General features: G+C 41.1%; 1 protein-coding gene across 2 annotated transcripts; it reads left to right on the top strand.

Moving 5' to 3' along the window:
* The first annotated feature begins 273 nt into the window (after window positions 1-273).
* LOC120417688 (NF-kappa-B inhibitor cactus-like) lies at window positions 274-9,018 on the top strand. Of its 2 annotated transcripts, none has more exons than XM_039579836.2 (5): window positions 274-1,223; window positions 1,710-2,062; window positions 6,996-7,084; window positions 7,426-7,686; window positions 7,817-9,018. In XM_039579836.2, exons 1-5 carry the CDS (start codon window positions 814-816, stop codon window positions 7,817-7,819), a joined length of 1,116 nt encoding a protein of 371 aa, XP_039435770.1. In that variant the 5' UTR covers window positions 274-813; the 3' UTR covers window positions 7,820-9,018. The 2 variants fall into 2 exon arrangements, with proteins under 2 accessions (XP_039435770.1, XP_039435762.1); XM_039579828.2 differs by having other exon boundaries at window positions 275-1,223; window positions 8,444-9,018.
* The last annotated feature ends 11,856 nt before the right edge of the window (window positions 9,019-20,874 follow it).

Raw genomic sequence — 20,874 nt, forward strand, 5'->3', positions numbered from 1 at the left:
TCACGTGCATTCTTCGCGCACTGCGGGACACACCTTCCCCAAACGGACCCACATGGTCTCAATATCAGTCGCAAATCGCGCAATAATTCTCTCAAACTCAGGATTTCCCTGCTTTTTACGCTCTTTACTCACACACAATATCTCGCAGCCAGCTTGGATTGTTTTCATTCCCTCGTGATTCCGCGCGGGGGTTTTCTCACCACACCGCATCGCATACTTTGTTGGGCCTTCATTCTCGCGGCCCGTGCACACTCGACGTTAGTTTCGATCGGTCTTTCGCCAGGTTTGGACGTGCTCGTTTTACGCTGCCGCCCCTAAGGGAAAATTTCCGCATGTGCTCTTCACCTTAAACTTGCGTGTGTACGCGATACGGTTGTGTTTGTAGCTGCGTTGGCGCGTGTTTGTATTGGTGTATTGGGCACTTGACAGCAGCAGCACACTGTTGATTGTGTCATTCTTGCAGCCAAGTTGGGTCTGATTTGACACGGGAAGTGAATGTATCGAGGAAGAAGAGATATATTTTGGGCTAATTGGTGGAATTTGAGGATTTTTGGAGGGTGATATATCGGATTATTGAGGTTGACTGTGGTTGATAACATGCGGAGTGCGTTAAATTGGTGGAAAATTACTTAAGGGAAAACCAGCCTGCTACGCCATTTTGTGATTGTGACAGTCGAGCGCCCATAGGGTCAGATACCAAAACAGCTGTCTATTGTTTTATTGGGGCCCTTTAAACGCTATTGGAGTGTTGATTGTGTGCGTGTGCAGCACAAGAGATCGAATCATTTGAGTAACACTTGCGAAGAAGAAAAGATGTATCCCGCAAGAGGAGGAGCAGGAGGACCAGCAGCTGCCGCCGGAGATTTCATGCCCCATTCCCTTGCAGAACAACAGGACAAGGACAAGCTTAACACCGACAGCGGCGCGGTCGATTCCGGGTTCCACTCCGGGTACAACCTGAGCTCGGACAACTTTACGTCGTCCTCGTCGGTGGCCGCGGAACCTGCGATCCAGCAGAGCAGCGCCTCCCAGCAGCACAAGCAGGTCGTCGAGGAAGACTCGCAGACGTTCGACTCCGGCGTAGCGCTAGACTCGAGCGACAAGATGCGGATGAGCGACATGACCGACCTGTGCAAGAGTCTGCTCCAGCTGCAGATGTCCCGGAAAGAGGCCAAGTCCAACCCGTGGGAGCCGTACTTCCTCCAGAACGACGATGGTGATACGTAAGTGTATTGACTCTCTCACTCTTCTTTCTAATTACCCAACAACAATGGCCTCTTTTGTAACTCCTTGAAGATGGTGTTGTTTGAACAACATTGCCTTAAGCACGTACGCCACACACTTAGAGGCTGGAATTCCCATTATTGGAGCAATCTGCTCCAATAGATTGAGGGATTTCCCCGCGCGCGGTTTAAAGTTTGTTTTCTCTCGAACGTTTGATCAGCCTCTTTTTGCTACTGCTGCTGCGCGAAGCGATTAGCATTCCTTCCAGCTGTGGAGAACCTTCTAGCAATGATAAGTCATCCCCTCGCTCAAATGTCGTCATTCGATCCCAAGGACGAGCTAATTGCCGCGCAAATCCGAGAAAATCACACTCGATTCTCCGTATCGAGCACCCTTCAGAAACGGGTTTGCCTCTAACAACAGCAGCGCGCGCCCCGTAACGGGTGAAAGGTTCTAACGATGAGTTTTTTCCCCGTCCCCTCCAGGTACCTCCATCTGGCCATCATCCACGAGAACGTCGAGGTCGCGGCCAAGCTGATCCGCGGCGCGACCCGCACCTGGCTCGACATCCAGAACGACATCGGCCAAACCGCGCTGCACCTGGCCGTACTGACCGAACAGGCCCGCATCGTGCGCTGGCTGCTGGTCGCCGGAGCCAAGCCCGGTGTCCGCGACATCGAGGGCAACACCGCACTGCATCTGGCCTGCCTGCACCGGCGGAACGAGTGCGCCAAGCAGCTGCTGACCCCGCTCAGCCTGGCCGAACTCCAGACCAGCCCTGCCGTTCAACAGAGCCCAACCAAACTTCCACAAGATCTCGAACAGTGGAACTACAATGGTAAGTGTGTCTTCTTCCTTTAACCCCGCTCCAACAATCCCACGCGCGATCAGTTCAATGGATTCAAGCTGCTGGAATTTCCAACTCCAGTTTGCGCAAAAAAAAACAAGCCTTTGTCTCTATGCCTCAACCCCCCGCGCTCACCACCCAACTCTCGTTGAGTCGAGCTGGGAAAATACATAATTTCGCATGACGCCGATCGTAATGATCTCATCTGAGACGCGCAGCGGTTGGTCATCCAATTGTCTCACCACCACGACGCTCCGCGATGAATGAAACTGGGAAACAGGACTTTTTATGGTCAAAAGTTGGTTCCCAAGCTTGCCTCCTCTTGCGCTCATCTTCCCCTTCAAGTTGCTGGTAAAAATAGAAAATCGCTCTGTGCGCGAGCGCGCGCGGTCTCGAAAAAACCCAAATTACGCTGCTGCTGCTACCGGTCGTCAATCGTGGGCAGGGGTGTCCGAGCTCGAACACTTTTGTTTCTCAATAAATTTTAAATCCATTCGGAATGGTGTGAACTGACCTTAACGACGGGTTGGATGCGGGTAGGTGCGAGTCGACCATAGCCGAACCCAACCGCAACTGGAACGTTTGTTTTGACAAAGAACTTTGACCCAAGGGCTCTATACGGGGTTAGCAATCCAAAATTTCACGAAGCGAAAGCAAAATTTACGAATTCTAGCATTTTCACGTTAAAATTGTGCAAAATTGAACCTCACTTCAAACTCACTTGACACTTGCAACGAAAAGCCTGCTGTTGGGCTCGCTGCGCGAGCCTCCACTGTGACGTAATCTGTCAAACGCACCTACACTGCGCTAAAAGTCCACTAATATTTCTTGTTCGATTTAAGTTGAATCAAATTACGCAAACCTCAAATTTGACAACCCCTGACAACGCCTTCACGATGACGATGGCGATATTTTGCCAACATTTTTCCCTCTCTCTCTCGCACAAGAAAAATAACCCGTCGGTGGAATTTTCGCATCACGCGCGCCGCAGCGCGCTCTAAAATTAGGTTTTCCCGACGATTTAAAATTAGGAAATTTTTGCTCTTCTTCAACTTAATCTAAAAATTCACCCCACTAAAAGATGGAAAGAGGAGGAAATAAGTGGGACGATGACACTCTCGCCACTCCGGTTTTGTGTGTGTTTGTGGTAAAATTAGCTGGGAAGTTTGCGGATCTTAAGAAATACCCAAGAGTGCGACGCTCGCGCGAACGCGCTCAGGTATCAATAGTAAAGTCATGTGAATCACGAGCATCGCAGCCCGGTAAAACCGCCTTTGCCGCGGCGGCGATGGGAAAATTCCAGCTTCGTGCTGAATTATATTCGCGCTGGAAAGAAAGGAAAGGCAAGGCGGAAGGCGCTTCTCGCGTGACGACTCTTTCACCTGGCGGTTGTGGTCTCTTTCTTAATGCTTGGCTTTTCCCAGCCCGCAACCCTAAAATAACTGGCTGGCGTGAGATGCAATCGAGGTCAATCGTCCCGGGGTCTCGCTCTGTCTCTTTTGGGAATTCCCTGAAATTGCAGCTGCTTGCATAATGCGTCCAGTTTGGACGACCGACGTCGCGGTTCACGTCGAGATTCGCCTGGTCGTCTGTCCCCGCGCGCGCTCGCCTTTAAAACCGTTAAATCGCATTCAAACAGACCTCGACTTCGTCGTCGTCAATTGTTGGGTTTTCCCCAATGTCGTCGCCTCTCTATCTCCCACGTGGGAGTGTGTGTGTGAACGACCCACACCACCTCAGCAGGCCATCATTGCGGTAGGAAACGCACACAGAGAAGCAGACATCGTTGAGCAAGTATTTGCTATTTTTGTTTTGATTACCTCGGTTCGCTGGGGCGAGCATAGTGAGGGGGAGGTTTCCCCCCTTTTCCATCGGAACAAACCCCCCTTCGGGTGTAAAAATACCGACATCAATGAGGGCGAGAGAGTGAGCGAGCGCAGTTCGAAATAGAAAGATATTTATTATCGAGCGAAGGAAAAGCGTCCACCATTGGAAGGTGGTTGTGCCTAAATACTTACCTTTCTTCTTTGTACCTGAAGGAGAGCACACACTTACACAAATGAAAAAAATACACCTCTGTATAAATAGATTGATTGGCGCAAGTCTGGGGGTGATAAAAAGTGGTTTTTCCTGACACAATCACTTTGTGCGGTTCGGTTGATTGGGTTTTTGGGCACCGACCAGCGTTGCATCACGGAATCGCGCACACAAATCATCGTAAATTCACGTGTTCACGATTTAGTTCGTGGTCGTGATCCGATTTCTGGTGCGATTTGTAGCTAGGCCAGATTAGAGCCGGTATCGATTTTCTATCGTAGTAGGCTGCTTCAAGTTGGAACTTGTCACGCCTAGCGAAATGTGTAAAAGACGAAGCATAAACAAACAAAGTATCATTCTTTTGTCAGTTGATATTTACACTTGGACGAGCTATTTGTTGATATTTCATCTTTGACATTTAGCATTATTTTGTTAGAAAGGACCAAAATCGATTTGCAAGACGTGATTGACATTTCGGGGAAAGAACGATTGAAAAACATCCAACTCTTTGTTTTTGAAATTTGGAGTTCCAAATACTAGCCTTTTAAATTCACTGATCATTTTTTGTCCAGTGTAGTCTCAAACTGACATTTCTCACGACCTTTCTATAGTTTGGAGAGGTTTGGAGCGATCCGTGAAGTCCGTACTAGCTGTCAGTCGTCAAAGTTGTAACTAGTTACAACATCATTAAGCTAAACATTGTAAATTGGCCAATGTTATTTTGCAAACAATGATTTTCTACTGCTCACACATAATGTCGATTTTTTTTAACTTTGTTTGTTGTTTTTTTTCATTTCAATATTTTTTTCGTAAAATTTAAAAAAAGTGACATTTTTTTCTTTTTTTCTATCCGGAAAACGTATTATTAGTTCTTTTTCACATCATTTACTCACTTAACACAAATAAACACTTTTGTTTATTTTGGTGTTTAGCGCCAGCCAGCCGGTACTAAATGTATCGCGAACTAATAATAGTGTGTCGAGAGTTCTCAAACATCCGGAACTTTTCCGATATGTTTTTATAAACATTCATTACTAAAATTTCTGAGAAAAAAAGCACTTGCATTCCTCAGAGTCGGATCAAAACTCTTAAAAACCACAACTTCGTTATCGCTCATTCTTTCCCCGTGTCAGTATTTTGGGATTTTTTCTCGTTATCATCCCCCAAGATTGGCTGCAGCTCAGCTGTTGTTCATTTCAATTTCCTCGAATCGGCTTATTATTAGCGAAAACTGCGCGCAATCTCTTCGCAGAAAGTTGAAAAATCTCAAAGAATGTCCGCGTTGTAATGACCAACATCCCTTTTCAAAATTCCAATGAGTCTCGCACAGCAAGTTAACAGTCATCATTCCCTTATGACTAATGCAAGTGAACGCTTAGAGCGTGGGATCTTTTACCCAACCCGACAGCATAAACAACAACAACAACAACAACATAGTTCTTGTCTTTGTGCTGCAACGTTCTTATCAGAACAGTGGTTGACTCAAGTGCCTTGCCTCTCTGGAAAGTTCTTCACTTGTCTGATTAGAACGGAAATTGCGAGATTACTAAAGTGGCCTCATGACCTCGCAGAGCGTGCGAGTCATTATATGGCAGGGAATCCCTCGAATTTTTGTTCGGTAGATCGGTTTGTGCTGTGTCATTTTTCAAGATTTGGTTGAACTTTGCTGTATGAATTTCTTGGCAAACTATGCTTTGCTACTTAGGACGAGAATGCATATATACGCCCTTGTTTACTTTAACTCAAGCAAGAAATCAGCAAGAACGATGTGTTTTATCGGTAAACAAGGGCGTCTATGCGTACGATCGTGATGAGAATTTTAATTTCAAAGATTCTACTAACTTGCGTCAGGAGTAGAACTAAGCCGTTTTAGCAAACACTCCTTCCCAACCGGCAAGTCTGCGTTTCATCAATATTCATAACCCTCGAGATTTGCGTATTTACGCTCGGCTTAACTTGCATCAATCCTAACAGCTGCGTTTGAAATCAACACTCTCTCGCGCGCGCTGTATTGCTCAAAAACGAGTATGTTTTAAATATAGCGTGATCGAGCGCTCTTTCGAGGTTGATTTTTCAAAAATATCCCGCACATTCCACAGTGACAGCGTAATCGACTCGGCGTCGTAGTCGTCGCCGCGCGACGATGATGAATTTGGGGATATTCCTTTTGGTCGACCCTACTTGGAAGTTGGTCAGAGCTTAATCAGCGCAACAATGAGGATGTGTCTTGAGTACCAGCACCTCTCTGGGACGCCACCACCAGCGCGTGTGGAAGTGCTTGACTCCCTGCGAGGTTGAGCGCCGCCAGCTCACGTGAACACGTAGTGGCGGTGGGTCTGGGAATTCCCGGAGGGTTTTCACGTCGTTCGACCACTGTTGTTGTTGTCTCTGTTTCGCTCCTGCCGCACTCTGATCAACTGGTTTGAGTTTCGCAAAGCTCAGGTATCGTCGCACACAATGGCACCTGGAACCCCGCGCGCTCGCGCGATAGACAAAACCGGGCCTTAGATAAGACCGGCTGGCTGGCTTGTGTTCCGTCAATCAGTACATGATTGAGCGATTTATTTATGATTTTTTTGTTTGTTGTGCGAAGAAGAGAAGCAAAAAACCGTGGGCCTGTCCCAAAACCGGTCGCGAACCGGTTCTTGCGTACGTGCATCTCCGTCGCCTACGTTTCCCAATCATCAAGCGATCAATTTGCGTTGTACCACTTTGCACCGGGGCTTATCTAACCACTCGTTTAGTCAATTCTACTTAAAATTTCGCTGATTGTTGCGGCACATTCCATGGGGAAATTTTCGGGTGACTACCACACCTGCGTGACGAGTCACGCTGCGGATTAGTGTGAACGGACTGTTACTAATTGGGCTTCTTATTTCTTTTGCAGGAAAACGATGTGTTCATATTGCCGCGGAAACGTCCAACATTGAGCTGCTGCGGTATCTGGTCAGCGCCGGAGCCGATGTCAACTCGCGGGTAAGTTTCACACAAAATCACACGATTTTTTGGGAAATCTTGACGTTTGATTACAATTCTGGACTTTGAACCTTTTGAAATGCACGCTCGAGTTTGGTTGAAATCAAAGCAGGCGACCTTGCATTGATGGATCTTGCCAGCGTGAATTTTGACAGTTGGCGAGAAAAAGTAAACAATGGCACGTGTTGGATCCGTTGGATCCTAAATCGGCAGACTTTTGGTCAATTGGAAGTGTGGTCATGTTGTAATCAAGCCGTAGGGTGTTCCCCTGGTCGTTCGCTGTGAATATTTCAAAAATCGGGAACCGGAATCTAAGATATCTGTCTCTTTTCCGCATCCAGGAAGGCAAAGCCGGCCTCACGCCGCTGCACATTGCGATCGAGAACGGCAACGAGCCGCTGGTCAACTTCCTGCTGGACGAGTGCCCCAAGCTGCGCCTGGAGGCGGTAACGTACGCCGGCCTGACCGCGTACCAGCTGGCCGTCATCCAGCACAACCAGACGCTCCAGAACGGACTGAAGAGGCGCGGTGCGGAACCGCTGAGCCCGCCGGAAAGCGACGAGGAGACGGACGAGAGCGACGACAGCATGGATGATGAGCAGGTAAATTGGGCGGGAGATCAGCTGAGGGTCGATCTTAGCGAGGAATGAATCGTTTAAGACTGCAGGGCAGGGCAGCTTCCAGGGAATGTTGTCACTAACGCTTATGTTTTATTTTCTCCTTTCTCTCCAGTAATCGCTGTGTGTCTCTGTGTACTAAAGAATAGTCCTTATCACTTCTGTATGCCTCTTCTGTCTGCGTGTGAATGTGAACTCTGTCGTATGTGTCCACGCGAAAGATTCCAAATGGTGGCGGCATCTCTCTATCGCGCTATCGTCGGTGGTGTTGGTCGTCGTCGTCGGAACTGGGAATGCGTTCATCTCTGTGTTGTTAACTAGTTATTAAGAGATTCTTTGTGTAGAGGATCAGCTAGGTTTCTATCCCACTTGTACATACAAAAAAAACAGTAGTTTAATGCAATGCTAGCAAGCTAAGCAGTCATGTTCAAATATAGTCTATCTAAAATAGGAAATTATTTATGTTTATAAGTACTAAACTCACACACACAATACGCACAAATTTCTTGCTAGGCTAGGTAAATGGTTTAACACTTAAAACAAGCAGAGTGCGCGTGTGCGAGCAACAGCAAACTAACTTATCTGTAATAAGGACAGTCGTTTTGTTTTCTTAAACGATTCATTTCCACTACCCACTGATTGTAATCTACTGTCGAAAGCGGATTGTTGTGTTTTAAAAAAATGCGATCCCACAAAAACAAACTAAACGAACTGTGTGTCTGCTTGTTTCTATCCACCACAGATATCATCGTATTACGGATCCAATGCATTTGGTAGCAATTTCGCAGGACTTTCCACAATCAATGTAGCGTAATTTTGTTCTCCCCCTCCCCCACTTTCTGTCAAACCTTTCTAACCGTTTTGTTTAGTGACCAGACAAACAGAAACTATGTAATCACAGCGGAAGGGATTGGCCCCAACTACAAAGCGCTGACCCTTCTCCACTGAAGAGTTCTGGCAAACGGAATTTTTCCGTGTCAATTTCCACAAAAAAAAACTCGCTTTAGTTGGGGGCAATCCCGAACGAAACAAACACAAAAAAAAAACATTTTATTGTACCAAACAATATACTACAAAACAGTTAATAAAAAATACTAGCAAAAAGAGATGATTCACGAGCATCTAGAACGAGAGCGAGATTTTGCGTATAATCTGTAAGTTTCCTGTTTTTATGTTATCCGCCCCCATCCCCCCACTTCCCTCTTCGTATTTATATAAACTTACCCTAATTTAAAAGTAAGACAGTGAAAATCTTAAAACAGTTAAACAAAACAACTATACACAGTAGCTATGTAAATTAACACAAATAAACACACACAATTGAAAACAAAAAACCCAAAATAAGGCGGTGTGACTCGTTTGGGGGTCGTGCGCGCATCAATGTTTTAAGCTGTAATAAAAAATAGTTTATTTTTCGAAAAAAAAAACCAAACAAACTTCCTCACTGATTAAGAAGCGAAAGAACTGTCCCTTTAACCTGCTGACCTGGATTTCCACAGAGAGACGAAAAATATGATTCAAGGTTGACCGCGCTCCCGCGTTGGTTTGAAGTTGAAGCCGTTATCAACCCGAAAATTGAATGATTGAGAGATTTTGAATAAATTTTATGACCGCTTAAAATCGAAGATTATTCCCTCTCTGAGTCATCGCGATTTAAGCGTTTTCGCAGCAGGCACTGATTGATTTTGGTTGTGGATATAAGATGATTTGACAGAAAGGCTTTGGGGTGAGTTACAGATTTATGCACATCAATTTAAATTTGGCATTCAGCTAGCTGCTCATAATCACGTATCAGTCTCATGTGCACAGTAGGCCGTGCAATCTTGGTCTCATTTACAACTGTCTTCATTTCCGAAACAGTTAAGAAAAACTGATGTAAATCATTACTTCTAATGTAAAAAAAAAAGAATTTAAAATTTCAATGGGACCACAATGCGATTATGGCAAACTCGTACCGAAAGGCAAAACTGCCGAGTCATCGTGGCTTGCTGAACCAACAGTTTTGGGACCCGCTCTAACCGGCTTACGCTGGGTTTTTTTTTTCGATTTTCATGTGGTTTTCATCGCATTTTATGCATAACTTTTTGGAATGGAAAAGACCTTGGCAGCAGCTCTGCGGCTGGATCTGCTGAGCATAAAAATATTAACGTGTTTGGTTAGAGAGACCTAATTGGGAAGAGCGAATTTGAAGTGTCTCTTTTCACAGAAGCGTCCGATTTGAGCTTGGAGGTGATAATGCTGTTTGGGTTTTAAGTTTAAAAAATAAGCATCAAAATGGCATGTTCGTTTTCGTAAAAAAATTTTTTTTAAATTTAACCAGGGCTGCAGAGTTCGATAACTTTTGAAGCGACTCCGACTTGAAAATTACCACAGAATCCTTTAGCCGCGATTATAGTTGAGCAACTCTTTAACATTTAGCAATTTTTTTCGCGGTTTTTAATTTTTTTATTTTTGTATTTGTATGATACATCAGCCATTTTCTTCGAGTTGAAAATATTCGCATATTTTCTGGTAGGTTTGGTGTCTTGGAAAAAAGATTAAACTATAAACAGGACTATTACATAGTTTTGCCCTTTTAATATGTTAATCGTGATTATTATTTTCAATCGTGGTATTTTTTCTAATTTATCAAAAAAAAAAATCAGAAAAATAAGGACTGCGATAAAATCATTTTTTTTATAATTTTTATTCTCTACAAAGCTATATCTCTGCAACCAAAGGTCAGATCAACAATGTTAGAAAAGATAATCCAGCTAATTGAAATAGTAGTTGCGATAAGTGGATTTTCAGAACGAGGCGTAAGATTAACGATAAAAGATTTATCTGATTTCAATAAATTTTCAGTTCTGGAGATTTGTTTGAAAGGGTCCAATAAACCAAATTTCCAGTTTTTGCTTTTTAAGTGTTTTTGAAATCGCCTTGAATAAGGGGTATGAAAAAACACCCAAAAAGCAAAAACTAAAAATTTGGTTTATTGGACCTTTTCAAAAAAAAAAAAAAACTCCAGAGTTAATTTATATTTGTAATTCAAAAAAAATGATTGACGCAATTTCAGCAAAATAACTGAAATTTCAGCAATAAAAAACTACTTATTTTTCCTGACAAAAAAGATGTACCCATTCCCAGATGTAATGTTACCATGATTTTTTTACTGTGTGCCAAACTGAACCGAAAAATGCTCTTAGTTGAGTTTTATGTTGTGAAAACATTTTTTCGTTTCAAAGGTTTTTTCGGTTCAATTTGGCATGCTGAAAATCCCTACTGTAAAAGTCCGGTGAAATTTGCCCGGAAAATTATCAAATATATTGCGAAATTCCTACTAACTAATTCAAAACACTTTCTTTTTTTTACAAAGTTTAACTACCGAGCTAAAATGATAATATTTCAAAAAATATTTTTTTTTTTATTTTACAGAAGTTCTTTTTGATTGCTAATTAAATTTTCCATTCAATAATGATTTTTTGAACTTTTATCTAGTAATTTTTTTCTAACTTGGACAATACAATTCATCCATCATGCACTGAAGAGCAAAAGTTGAAAATTTGAATAATAATTTTATTTTTTCAATTAAATATCTGGTTTTGGTTGCAAAATTAAATGTACGCTAGAAAATGATTAAATAGTGCGACCTCCTGTAAACCGACAATTAAATTAAGCAGTTAAGAGCCTTATCCGTCCATTTTTGGTCGCATTTTCGGTTTACACCTAAACAATCTTGAATTTTTTCATGCGGATTTGTGATTCCTTTCGTTTTATCATTCCCTAATGCACATCAACAAAAAAAAAAGCATCTTAGAACTAATAAATATTTTTATTTTGAAAGTTAACATCTACTTGTCAGTGAAAACCGTTTTTTATGTTAGTAAAAGTACTCCATAACCTTTGATAGGACGTTTTTTCCCTCCAAGCTATTTCTGAATTTAACATTTTGCGATAAGCAATTCACCATTTTATTACTGTCAAATCAAGTTTAAAAGACCAGTTGATCAGAACGAAACCAACGCGAGACATAAAAAGAATTGCCATTTGACTCAGAAGGATATTCTTAGACGTGGGTTGAAAACTAGTTTTTTAAGATCGGAAGATCGTTGAATATTTATGGATTTTTTTTTTATTTCAACACCTGACGATATCTAATAAATTATCGAAAAAAAGCTATGTATTTGAAACGGATAAATCGTAATATTCAAACAGAAAATTGCAGCATTTGGTGAAGTTTGATTTCACTCACTTTACTTCGCTTGAAAAAAAAAGTCCGTAAGACGTTATCAAAGCTGAGTTGTTAACATTTCTGCCGAGTCATCGTGAGATGGCCGAAAATTGCGAAATCGGGAATCACCCAGTCGGGAAGTCGGGGAAATTCCAAAACCGGTTCCGCACGCCTTTGTGAATGGTCGAGCTTAACCCTTTGTCGTCTTCCAGTGGAGTGGAGTGGAGTTGGTAAATATTTGAACTGCATCCTTTCTGTGAAGAATAATTTTAGCTCGGTAAAAAATAACATTCAGGAGTTGATCCTTATTTAAATTAAAAGTAAATAGCAGAAAGAAATTATTCAATAGTTTTCAAACTAATAGTTTTGAATAGCAAAAGCATTCATAACAAAAATAATTTTGTCTTTTTAATAACTAAACAAATGTCAGGGGTTGATTTCAAATGTCTTTTCTGCTCTTTCACCCAAGTGCCTGATAAGAACCACTGTGGGAACAATCTACATTGCAGACAAGATTAATAAGGAAAATTCGAAATATTTTTTAGTGTAACACGTGTTTAAAGACATGCTTTATAAAGTTAGAATAAATTAGTTGTAGTTTCTCTGCATTATTTCAAGTGCTTTGTCTGTTCTGGATTTGCCTTCGTAATTACCCAATCACCGGTAAAGGCACCGAACCCGGAGCTCTGGAAAGTACTGTACCTGATGGCTTTTAAGTGCTGTTCTTTCCTTGCAAATACACTAACAATCGTCGAATACGCATCTTTTTCTTTGTGAACTGTAGGTTTATTTGCACCGCGAACTCCGGCCGGCCCAGAGTGTCACGTTAAACCCGTCCGTGGTAAAAACCACCAGCCCAGTGCTTCTTGCAAATCGTGAAATGTATAAATATAACAAGTATCGTGGAAACCCAAGTGCATCACTTATCAGTTTGGGGCAGCCAAACCGCAATGTGGTTTTGGTTTATAATTGATGGTTTGTTTTCGAGTTTAAATATTGCTTGTGTTTGTTGTAAATAACATCTATTCTATAAACTTTTAATTTTAACAGGATTATTCTTATCCAACATAGTTCAACTTCATCGGATAAAACAGATAATTACAAAGTATTTTTTATGTACAGACTTGATTTTGTCTAATTTGAAGTTGTTGAACTCAGTTATGATAGTCAAAATAAGGAATCCTTGTGATAAAATTAAAAAAAAAAAACTTTTCAATAATCGAAACACTCAAGAAAATTCAAGAGAATTTGGTTTGAAATTGATACTTTTGCAAAAAAAAATCTGGACCTGGATTTAAATTAAGTGGTCAATATTGTGTTCATAACGTCTGCAAATACAACAGATTTTTTACAGTAACAGTTTATGTAAGGCGTTTTAGGAGTCATCCATAAAGTACATACAGAAAAAATCAGTAGAATTTGCAACACTGAAAAAAAATAAAAGTACCAAATTCCTAAATTCTAGGAATTTTGGCTCCTTTCCTTATTAAGTAATCCAAAAAACCCGATTACTAAATAAGGAAAAGAGGCAAAATTCCTAGAATAAAGGAATTGGGTACTATTTTTTTATTTCAGTGAACGTCTAAATATAATAAATAAAAATATAAAATATATTAGAACTTAGTAAAAAGTGGTTCACTCTAATCAGGAAGTCTTTTACTAAGTTTCCTAATCCCACTTAGTGGCATCATCAAGTGCAATCGTACGATTAGTGTACACAAAATTGAATCATATTGTTGCACTCACTCGAACGCATTTATCACCGGTGAAAACCGGTTTCACAAACGTTACCGTTATGACTTCACTGACAGTATGACGCTGACGTCCAAGTGCTAATCGTACGCGGATATTGACCACGAACACGTGTGTGAACTCGGAATTTCCAGGATTCGGCTTGCAGCCTTTATTGTCTACAGTCTGTGGAAGTCTCTAGATTTGGAGGAGCGCGATGAGTTGTGGTTGATGATGATTATTATTGTTATTAGCAGTAATTGTTGCAAATTTCATATGCATTAAATGAATGATTCAAGTAACAGTGTTTTTTGGCAAAATTTGTTAAACAACACACGGAGAGACCATGCCCAGAAATTTTAACAATTTAAATTGTTGATTTTACTTTCGTAAATTTTAACAAAACCGTACTTGTCACTGCCAATTTTCAGTTAAATTAACCAAATTCAGTAATAATTAAATAACCTGTTTGTTGAAAATGCTAAAGGCAAAAAGCTAACAGATTTCCCGAACTCGAATGAACGTGCTCGTCTGTTAGCTTTGGTTTTAGGAAAATCAAAAATTTTGTTGGTTGAATATAATTTACATTTGGTTGGATATTTAAAAGATGAACTTGGATTTGTTTACGTCTGTCATTTGAAGTGAGGATTCGAACGAGAGCGGTCGATTTGTTGAGTTTGTGTTGTTAATTTTGAAGTGAGAGGATGTGAAAGGTGAAAATCACACTAAAGTGTTGCAACTGGAAAGGTGGAATTGGTGAGTAGATTTGTTGATGATTTCTTTGCAGGTGATAAACTATGAAGAGCCTCTTGCCATAAGGATCTCTGATGCGAGTGAGTTGAACACGTTATAAGAATGTATGAAGGAAAGAGAAGGCAGTAGAAGGGTGATGCGGGCCCGGGCAAATTTAACAAAATGTTGGTTAATCCAAGTAAGTATGGGTTTATTTTTGCATAATAATTTATCTAATGTGATTCTTATTAGAAAACCGAATCATTAAAAAGCTTGGTGCTTACGACGGATAAAATCTTAATTAATCCTTTTTTTCAGAATCATCAATTATAAAATACATAGAAATGCGTACACATGACAACATAAAAAATAGAGATGAAGTAAAATATATAAAAAATATATATAAAAGAAGATAATTATATTAACTTGAAAGTTTCGTAGCAATACGTCTGCTCAATAAACTGGTAAGTAAAACTCTAAATATTTTTTTCAGGAATCGGAGTACGTTGAATACATTGAATCAAATGCAATGAAAGTTTGATGCCAAAAGTAAATGTTGAATTGATGCAAGCTTGGTAAGAAGCATTATTGATATTTTTTCTTTCCTCAATATAATTACATTTATTTACGTTCCTTTTTTCAGTTTATAGCCGAAATTAAGAATTTTGTAACACATTTCACATGTCTATTTGCAGCCAAAGGTTTTTTTTTTTTTTTTCATAAAATTATTTTTATTAGGTCCTTTTCGGTACTGGGACCTGGTTAGGACCGAGTCGGCTTTTGTAATTACAAAAAACTTAATAATTACAGAGGATCTTGTGTGTAAATGTTAGTGGGAGGGGAGCCGATTACCCGCGGCCTACTCGGGGTTAGTAGGGAAGGGATTGATGTTAAAGACAAGGCATGGGATGGGAAGGGGGATTGTGTAGGGGTCTTGGTTGGCTCTGCTGGCCTTTGCGTTTTGTCCTCAGCCGCAACTCGGTGTCCAGCTGCTGGGGCGATCTTGCTTTGCTTCCGGTGCAACCAGAAACGACGGCTTTGTGTGAAGGCGAGTTATACTAACTGGAGGAAAACTAACTGAAGGAAAACTAACTGGAAGAAAACTAAATAGATATTTTGGAATCTGAGAGGAACTGATAGAACAGCCAAAGGTTCACTTTAGTGAAAATTCTGTGTCCAACCACTAGAAAAATAACTAAACCTGAGACCATTGTAGATGATGATGACTTATCTGATGATTTCACAGTGACGGGAAGTGAATACAACACCTAATTTTATACAACATAATAAAAATATAAGCTTAAAACTTGGTGAAAATTTTGCTCGGTTTCTATTTTTAAGGAATTCACGAGAAATTAAACATCTTTTTTAAATATGTAAAACAAAATTTGTAATATGCTTTATTATTATTTTTAAGTTTAATGCAACGTAATTTTTTAAAACATTAATCAAACTTTACATGTTTTATAACAACAGTTAAAAAAACTTTTGTTTTAATGCTTTTTAACAGTAATTTAACAACTTCATGCAAAAAAAAAAAAACAAATTAGTACAAAACGTTAAATTTTTAGGCAGAATAAATCAGGGCTGTGGAGTCGGAGTCGGAGTCGGAGCCGGAGTCGGTGGAGTCGGGTCTTTTTGGGGACCTGGAGTCGGAGTCGGAGTCGTAAAAATTCGAACAGCTGGAGTCGGAGTCGGAGCCGGAGTTGGCTAAATTTTAAGAGCTGGAGTCGGAGTCGGAGTCGGAGCCGAAGATTTCTGATAACCCGGAGTCGGAGTCGGAGCCGGAGTTATCTTAAATTCAACAAAAAATATGTTTTTTTTATTGTTCAGTATTTCCTATATAACAGCTTAATTAACAAAACAACTTATATTTTTAATTGATTTTCCAGATGCTATTAGGTTTTTGAAGCTTTTTATTGTGATTGTAAAGCTCTAATTGTGTTTTTACACTATAATCACTAAATCGTCAGCTGTGTGCTATCTTGTGACATAGACCATTTTGGTCGAAAATGAGTTAATGATGACGTTTTGCTATACTTAACAAACACTACAAGATGCTTTAACCCGATTTTGAAAACTCGCTTCCGTTTTCCGGATATCGCAGTACACACTTGTGACATAGACCAATTTATCATCAAAATGATCGTGCACACTTGTGACACGTCATACATGGTGTTGGAAAATGTGGAAAATTTTTCTTGTTTTTCACAAATTTATGTTGATACACATTTTCTGAAGGCAATGCAATCTTTTGTTTTTGAAAATATACTGATTAATTGTGTTTTGGTTGAGCGTTTTAGCAGAATGCATTACTAAGAATACAAAGAGACGAGTTGTTCCTTTTAATTCCGCTATATATTTTTAATATCTTGACAGATACGTATTTCGTCTACTACTTGCAGACTTCATCAGTGTTCTGTTCTCGACTGAAGGTTCATCGCTGGTGTATCCGTATTTGTAGTTACTGTAGGTACTACCTTCTTGTTCTTCTTTGGTGCCTGTATAGGTAACAGCTTAAATAACCACGTTGAGCCGTTACCTGTATCCTTGTTGAGTAAACGTTTGTTGCCTGCCTTGAAAATTTCCAAACTTTCGGCGACAGCAAGCTTCGATGGGTTCGTGATGTGTCTTAAGATGACCGCGTCGCTAGTTGTGATGTTATGTTTCTCCTTGATGATGTGTTCGGCTACTGCTGACTTGAAATGGGGGACAAATCCTTTCCGTATTTCCTCCTTGGCAATTCTGACATCGGTGTCTAAATGTTCGCCCAACCTGGTTTGCAGCAATCTCTTAGTTTGTCCAATGTAGCTCATATCACAGTGGCCGCAGGATACCTCGTAAATGCCGGGTTTGCCTAAAGTCGGTATGGGGTCTTTCGTTGAACCTAAGATGGATTCCAACTGGTTGTTTCTACTGCTGAACACTAAATCGATGCCAAATTTAGCCAGTTTTTGTCGTAATGGGCGTGTTATCCTGTAGTCGAATTCTACTGCTGCTCTTCGTAGTGGCTCTACTGGTGGTGTAAGGGTTGTGAGTGACGTTCTGTGGAGTTTTCTTTCCTTCTTATCGATGATTGCTTGGATAGTTGTTCTGCTGTAACCGTTGATTTCCGCTGTTTCAAAAATGTACTCCAATTCTTTTTGTTTTCCTGCTTCGCTGAGGGGTAAAGTTGTCATCCTATGTATGAAATAATGGTATGCTGCCATCTTATGTTGGAATGAATGGTTCGACGTGGCTGGGATTGTTCTTCTGGTGTTTGTTGGCTTCCTGTAGATCTCGAAAGAAAACGAAGATGGGCAACCTGGTTCTCTTAGGATCAGGATGTCTAAGAAAGGTAACTTTCCTTCGACTTCCATTTCGTAAGTGAACTTGATGCTTCTGCGTGCACTGTTTATGGTGTCCAGTACCGTTGTTAGTGAATCTCTTTTGATGATGCAGAAGACGTCATCCACGTATCTCCACCAACGTTCTGGTAGTAGGTTTTTGGTCTGTAGTTCGTGTTCCAAAGCAGCCATATAAACATCGCTCAGGAACGGTGACAGTGGGTTACCCATCGATGCTCCCATCCTCTGTTGGTAGATGCAATCCCTGAACTGGAAGTAGCTCTGTTCCATGCATAATTTGACGAATGTTATATACTGGATCGTTTTTTGTCTCCATGGTTCACCCTCGTATTGTGATTGCAGCCAATCCCGTAGAGTTCCTATTGCGTTGTTTACTGGTATGCTTGGAAACAATGCTTTTACGTCGAAGGAAACCATTATTTCATCCTCAGCTATCGGTCCCGACTCTAAGAGCTCCTTTGTGAACACCTGTGAACTGATGATCGATCGGCTCGGGAAGGGTTTCGGCATACTCTTGAATTCCTCGACAAGCCACTTTGCGATCCGACTGGTTGGGGCATCCACTGCTGAAATGATTTCTCGCATCTCGTTGCCTGGTTTATGCACCTGGAAAACATTGTTATCGACATCGAAACTGTTATCAATGCTAACAGCATCGATAAAAACCAGACCAAACCTCCCCCGCTCCTTCCAGCACAAATCAACAGCGTCAGGATGACGGTATCCAAATTGATACGAGAAACAACAACAAAACACCAGGACAACGCCGAGGTACGAACAGTGAAGGAACTCAAGGAGAAACCAGTATACTACCTAAAAGCGGACAAGGGAAACCGGGTAGTAATCATGGACCGAGACGAATACGACAAGGAACTTCTTGAGAAACTCGGGAACAGGGAAAAATATTCACTAAAACGAGGATACACGTTAATTGATATGGTCAAAAAAGTCGAGAACACCATCAAGGAATGTGCAGGCCTCTTGAAATCGGTTGGAAAAACTGCAAAATCGTTGAGAGTACCGAACCCAACTCTACCAAGGATTAAAGCACTACCTAAAGTGCATAAACCAGGCAACGAGATGCGAGAAATCATTTCAGCAGTGGATGCCCCAACCAGTCGGATCGCAAAGTGGCTTGTCGAGGAATTCAAGAGTATGCCGAAACCCTTCCCGAGCCGATCGATCATCAGTTCGCAGGTGTTCACAAAGGAGCTCTTAGAGTCGGGACCGATAGCTGAGGATGAAATAATGGTTTCTTTCGACGTAAAAGCATTGTTTCCAAGCATACCAGTAAACAACGCAATAGGAACTCTACGGGATTGGCTGCAATCACAATACGAGGGTGAACCATGGAGACAAAAAACGATCCAGTATATAACATTCGTCAAATTATGCATGGAACAGAGCTACTTCCAGTTCAGGGATTGCATCTACCAACAGAGGATGGGAGCATCGATGGGTAACCCACTGTCACCGTTCCTGAGCGATGTTTATATGGCTGCTTTGGAACACGAACTACAGACCAAAAACCTACTACCAGAACGTTGGTGGAGATACGTGGATGACGTCTTCTGCATCATCAAAAGAGATTCACTAACAACGGTACTGGACACCATAAACAGTGCACGCAGAAGCATCAAGTTCACTTACGAAATGGAAGTCGAAGGAAAGTTACCTTTCTTAGACATCCTGATCCTAAGAGAACCAGGTTGCCCATCTTCGTTTTCTTTCGAGATCTACAGGAAGCCAACAAACACCAGAAGAACAATCCCAGCCACGTCGAACCATTCATTCCAACATAAGATGGCAGCATACCATTATTTCATACATAGGATGACAACTTTACCCCTCAGCGAAGCAGGAAAACAAAAAGAATTGGAGTACATTTTTGAAACAGCGGAAATCAACGGTTACAGCAGAACAACTATCCAAGCAATCATCGATAAGAAGGAAAGAAAACTCCACAGAACGTCACTCACAACCCTTACACCACCAGTAGAGCCACTACGAAGAGCAGCAGTAGAATTCGACTACAGGATAACACGCCCATTACGACAAAAACTGGCTAAATTTGGCATCGATTTAGTGTTCAGCAGTAGAAACAACCAGTTGGAATCCATCTTAGGTTCAACGAAAGACCCCATACCGACTTTAGGCAAACCCGGCATTTACGAGGTATCCTGCGGCCACTGTGATATGAGCTACATTGGACAAACTAAGAGATTGCTGCAAACCAGGTTGGGCGACCATTTAGACACCGATGTCAGAATTGCCAAGGAGGAAATACGGAAAGGATTTGTCCCCCATTTCAAGTCAGCAGTAGCCGAACACATCATCAAGGAGAAACATAACATCACAACTAGCGACGCGGTCATCTTAAGACACATCACGAACCCATCGAAGCTTGCTGTCGCCGAAAGTTTGGAAATTTTCAAGGCAGGCAACAAACGTTTACTCAACAAGGATACAGGTAACGGCTCAACGTGGTTATTTAAGCTGTTACCTATACAGGCACCAAAGAAGAACAAGAAGGTAGTACCTACAGTAACTACAAATACGGATACACCAGCGATGAACCTTCAGTCGAGAACAGAACACTGATGAAGTCTGCAAGTAGTAGACGAAATACGTATCTGTCAAGATATTAAAAATATATAGCGGAATTAAAAGGAACAACTCGTCTCTTTGTATACTGATTAAGTCGGTTGAACTATTGATTTAAGTCTATTTTAGTTTGTATGGGAATTTTGTGTACACTTGTGACACGTAGTACAAGTTTACTTTCGAAACACATTTGTGACACGTGATTACATAATTTATTGTATCTTTTAACTGGTGTACCCAAATTAGTTGAAACTTTGAGCGTTTGTTAAGCGATAGTATACGGACCGATTGCTTCAAAAAGTTTGGCTCTACCATTCATAGTTTTGAAAATATTTATCATCAAACTTTAAAAATCGATTTTCTCGAAAAGTACTAAATGGTCGTTGTCACAAGATAGCACACAGCTGACGAAATGATAACCTCTTACCCAAGTATGAAGTATCATAATTTAAAAAAAAAAAGTATTGGTTATGTAGTCAGACATATCTAATTGATTCTTGACTGCTTCTTTTTGCCTATATTTATGTGCCCTTTCAATTCAAATTTGAC

The sequence above is a fragment of the Culex pipiens genome, unplaced genomic scaffold, assembly GCF_016801865.2.
Source record: "Culex pipiens pallens isolate TS unplaced genomic scaffold, TS_CPP_V2 Cpp_Un0001, whole genome shotgun sequence".
NCBI lineage: Eukaryota > Metazoa > Arthropoda > Insecta > Diptera > Culicidae > Culex > Culex pipiens.

Excerpts from the sequence above, each read along its gene's own strand:
- LOC120417688 (XM_039579828.2), top strand. The coding sequence starts at position 814 with ATGTATCCCGCAAGAGGAGGAGCAGGAGGACCAGCAGCTGCCGCCGGA. Across the intron at positions 1,224-1,709 it reads CAGAACGACGATGGTGATAC|GTACCTCCATCTGGCCATCA; the intron begins GTAAGTGTATTG and ends CGTCCCCTCCAG. Across the intron at positions 2,063-6,995 it reads CGAACAGTGGAACTACAATG|GAAAACGATGTGTTCATATT; the intron begins GTAAGTGTGTCT and ends TTTCTTTTGCAG.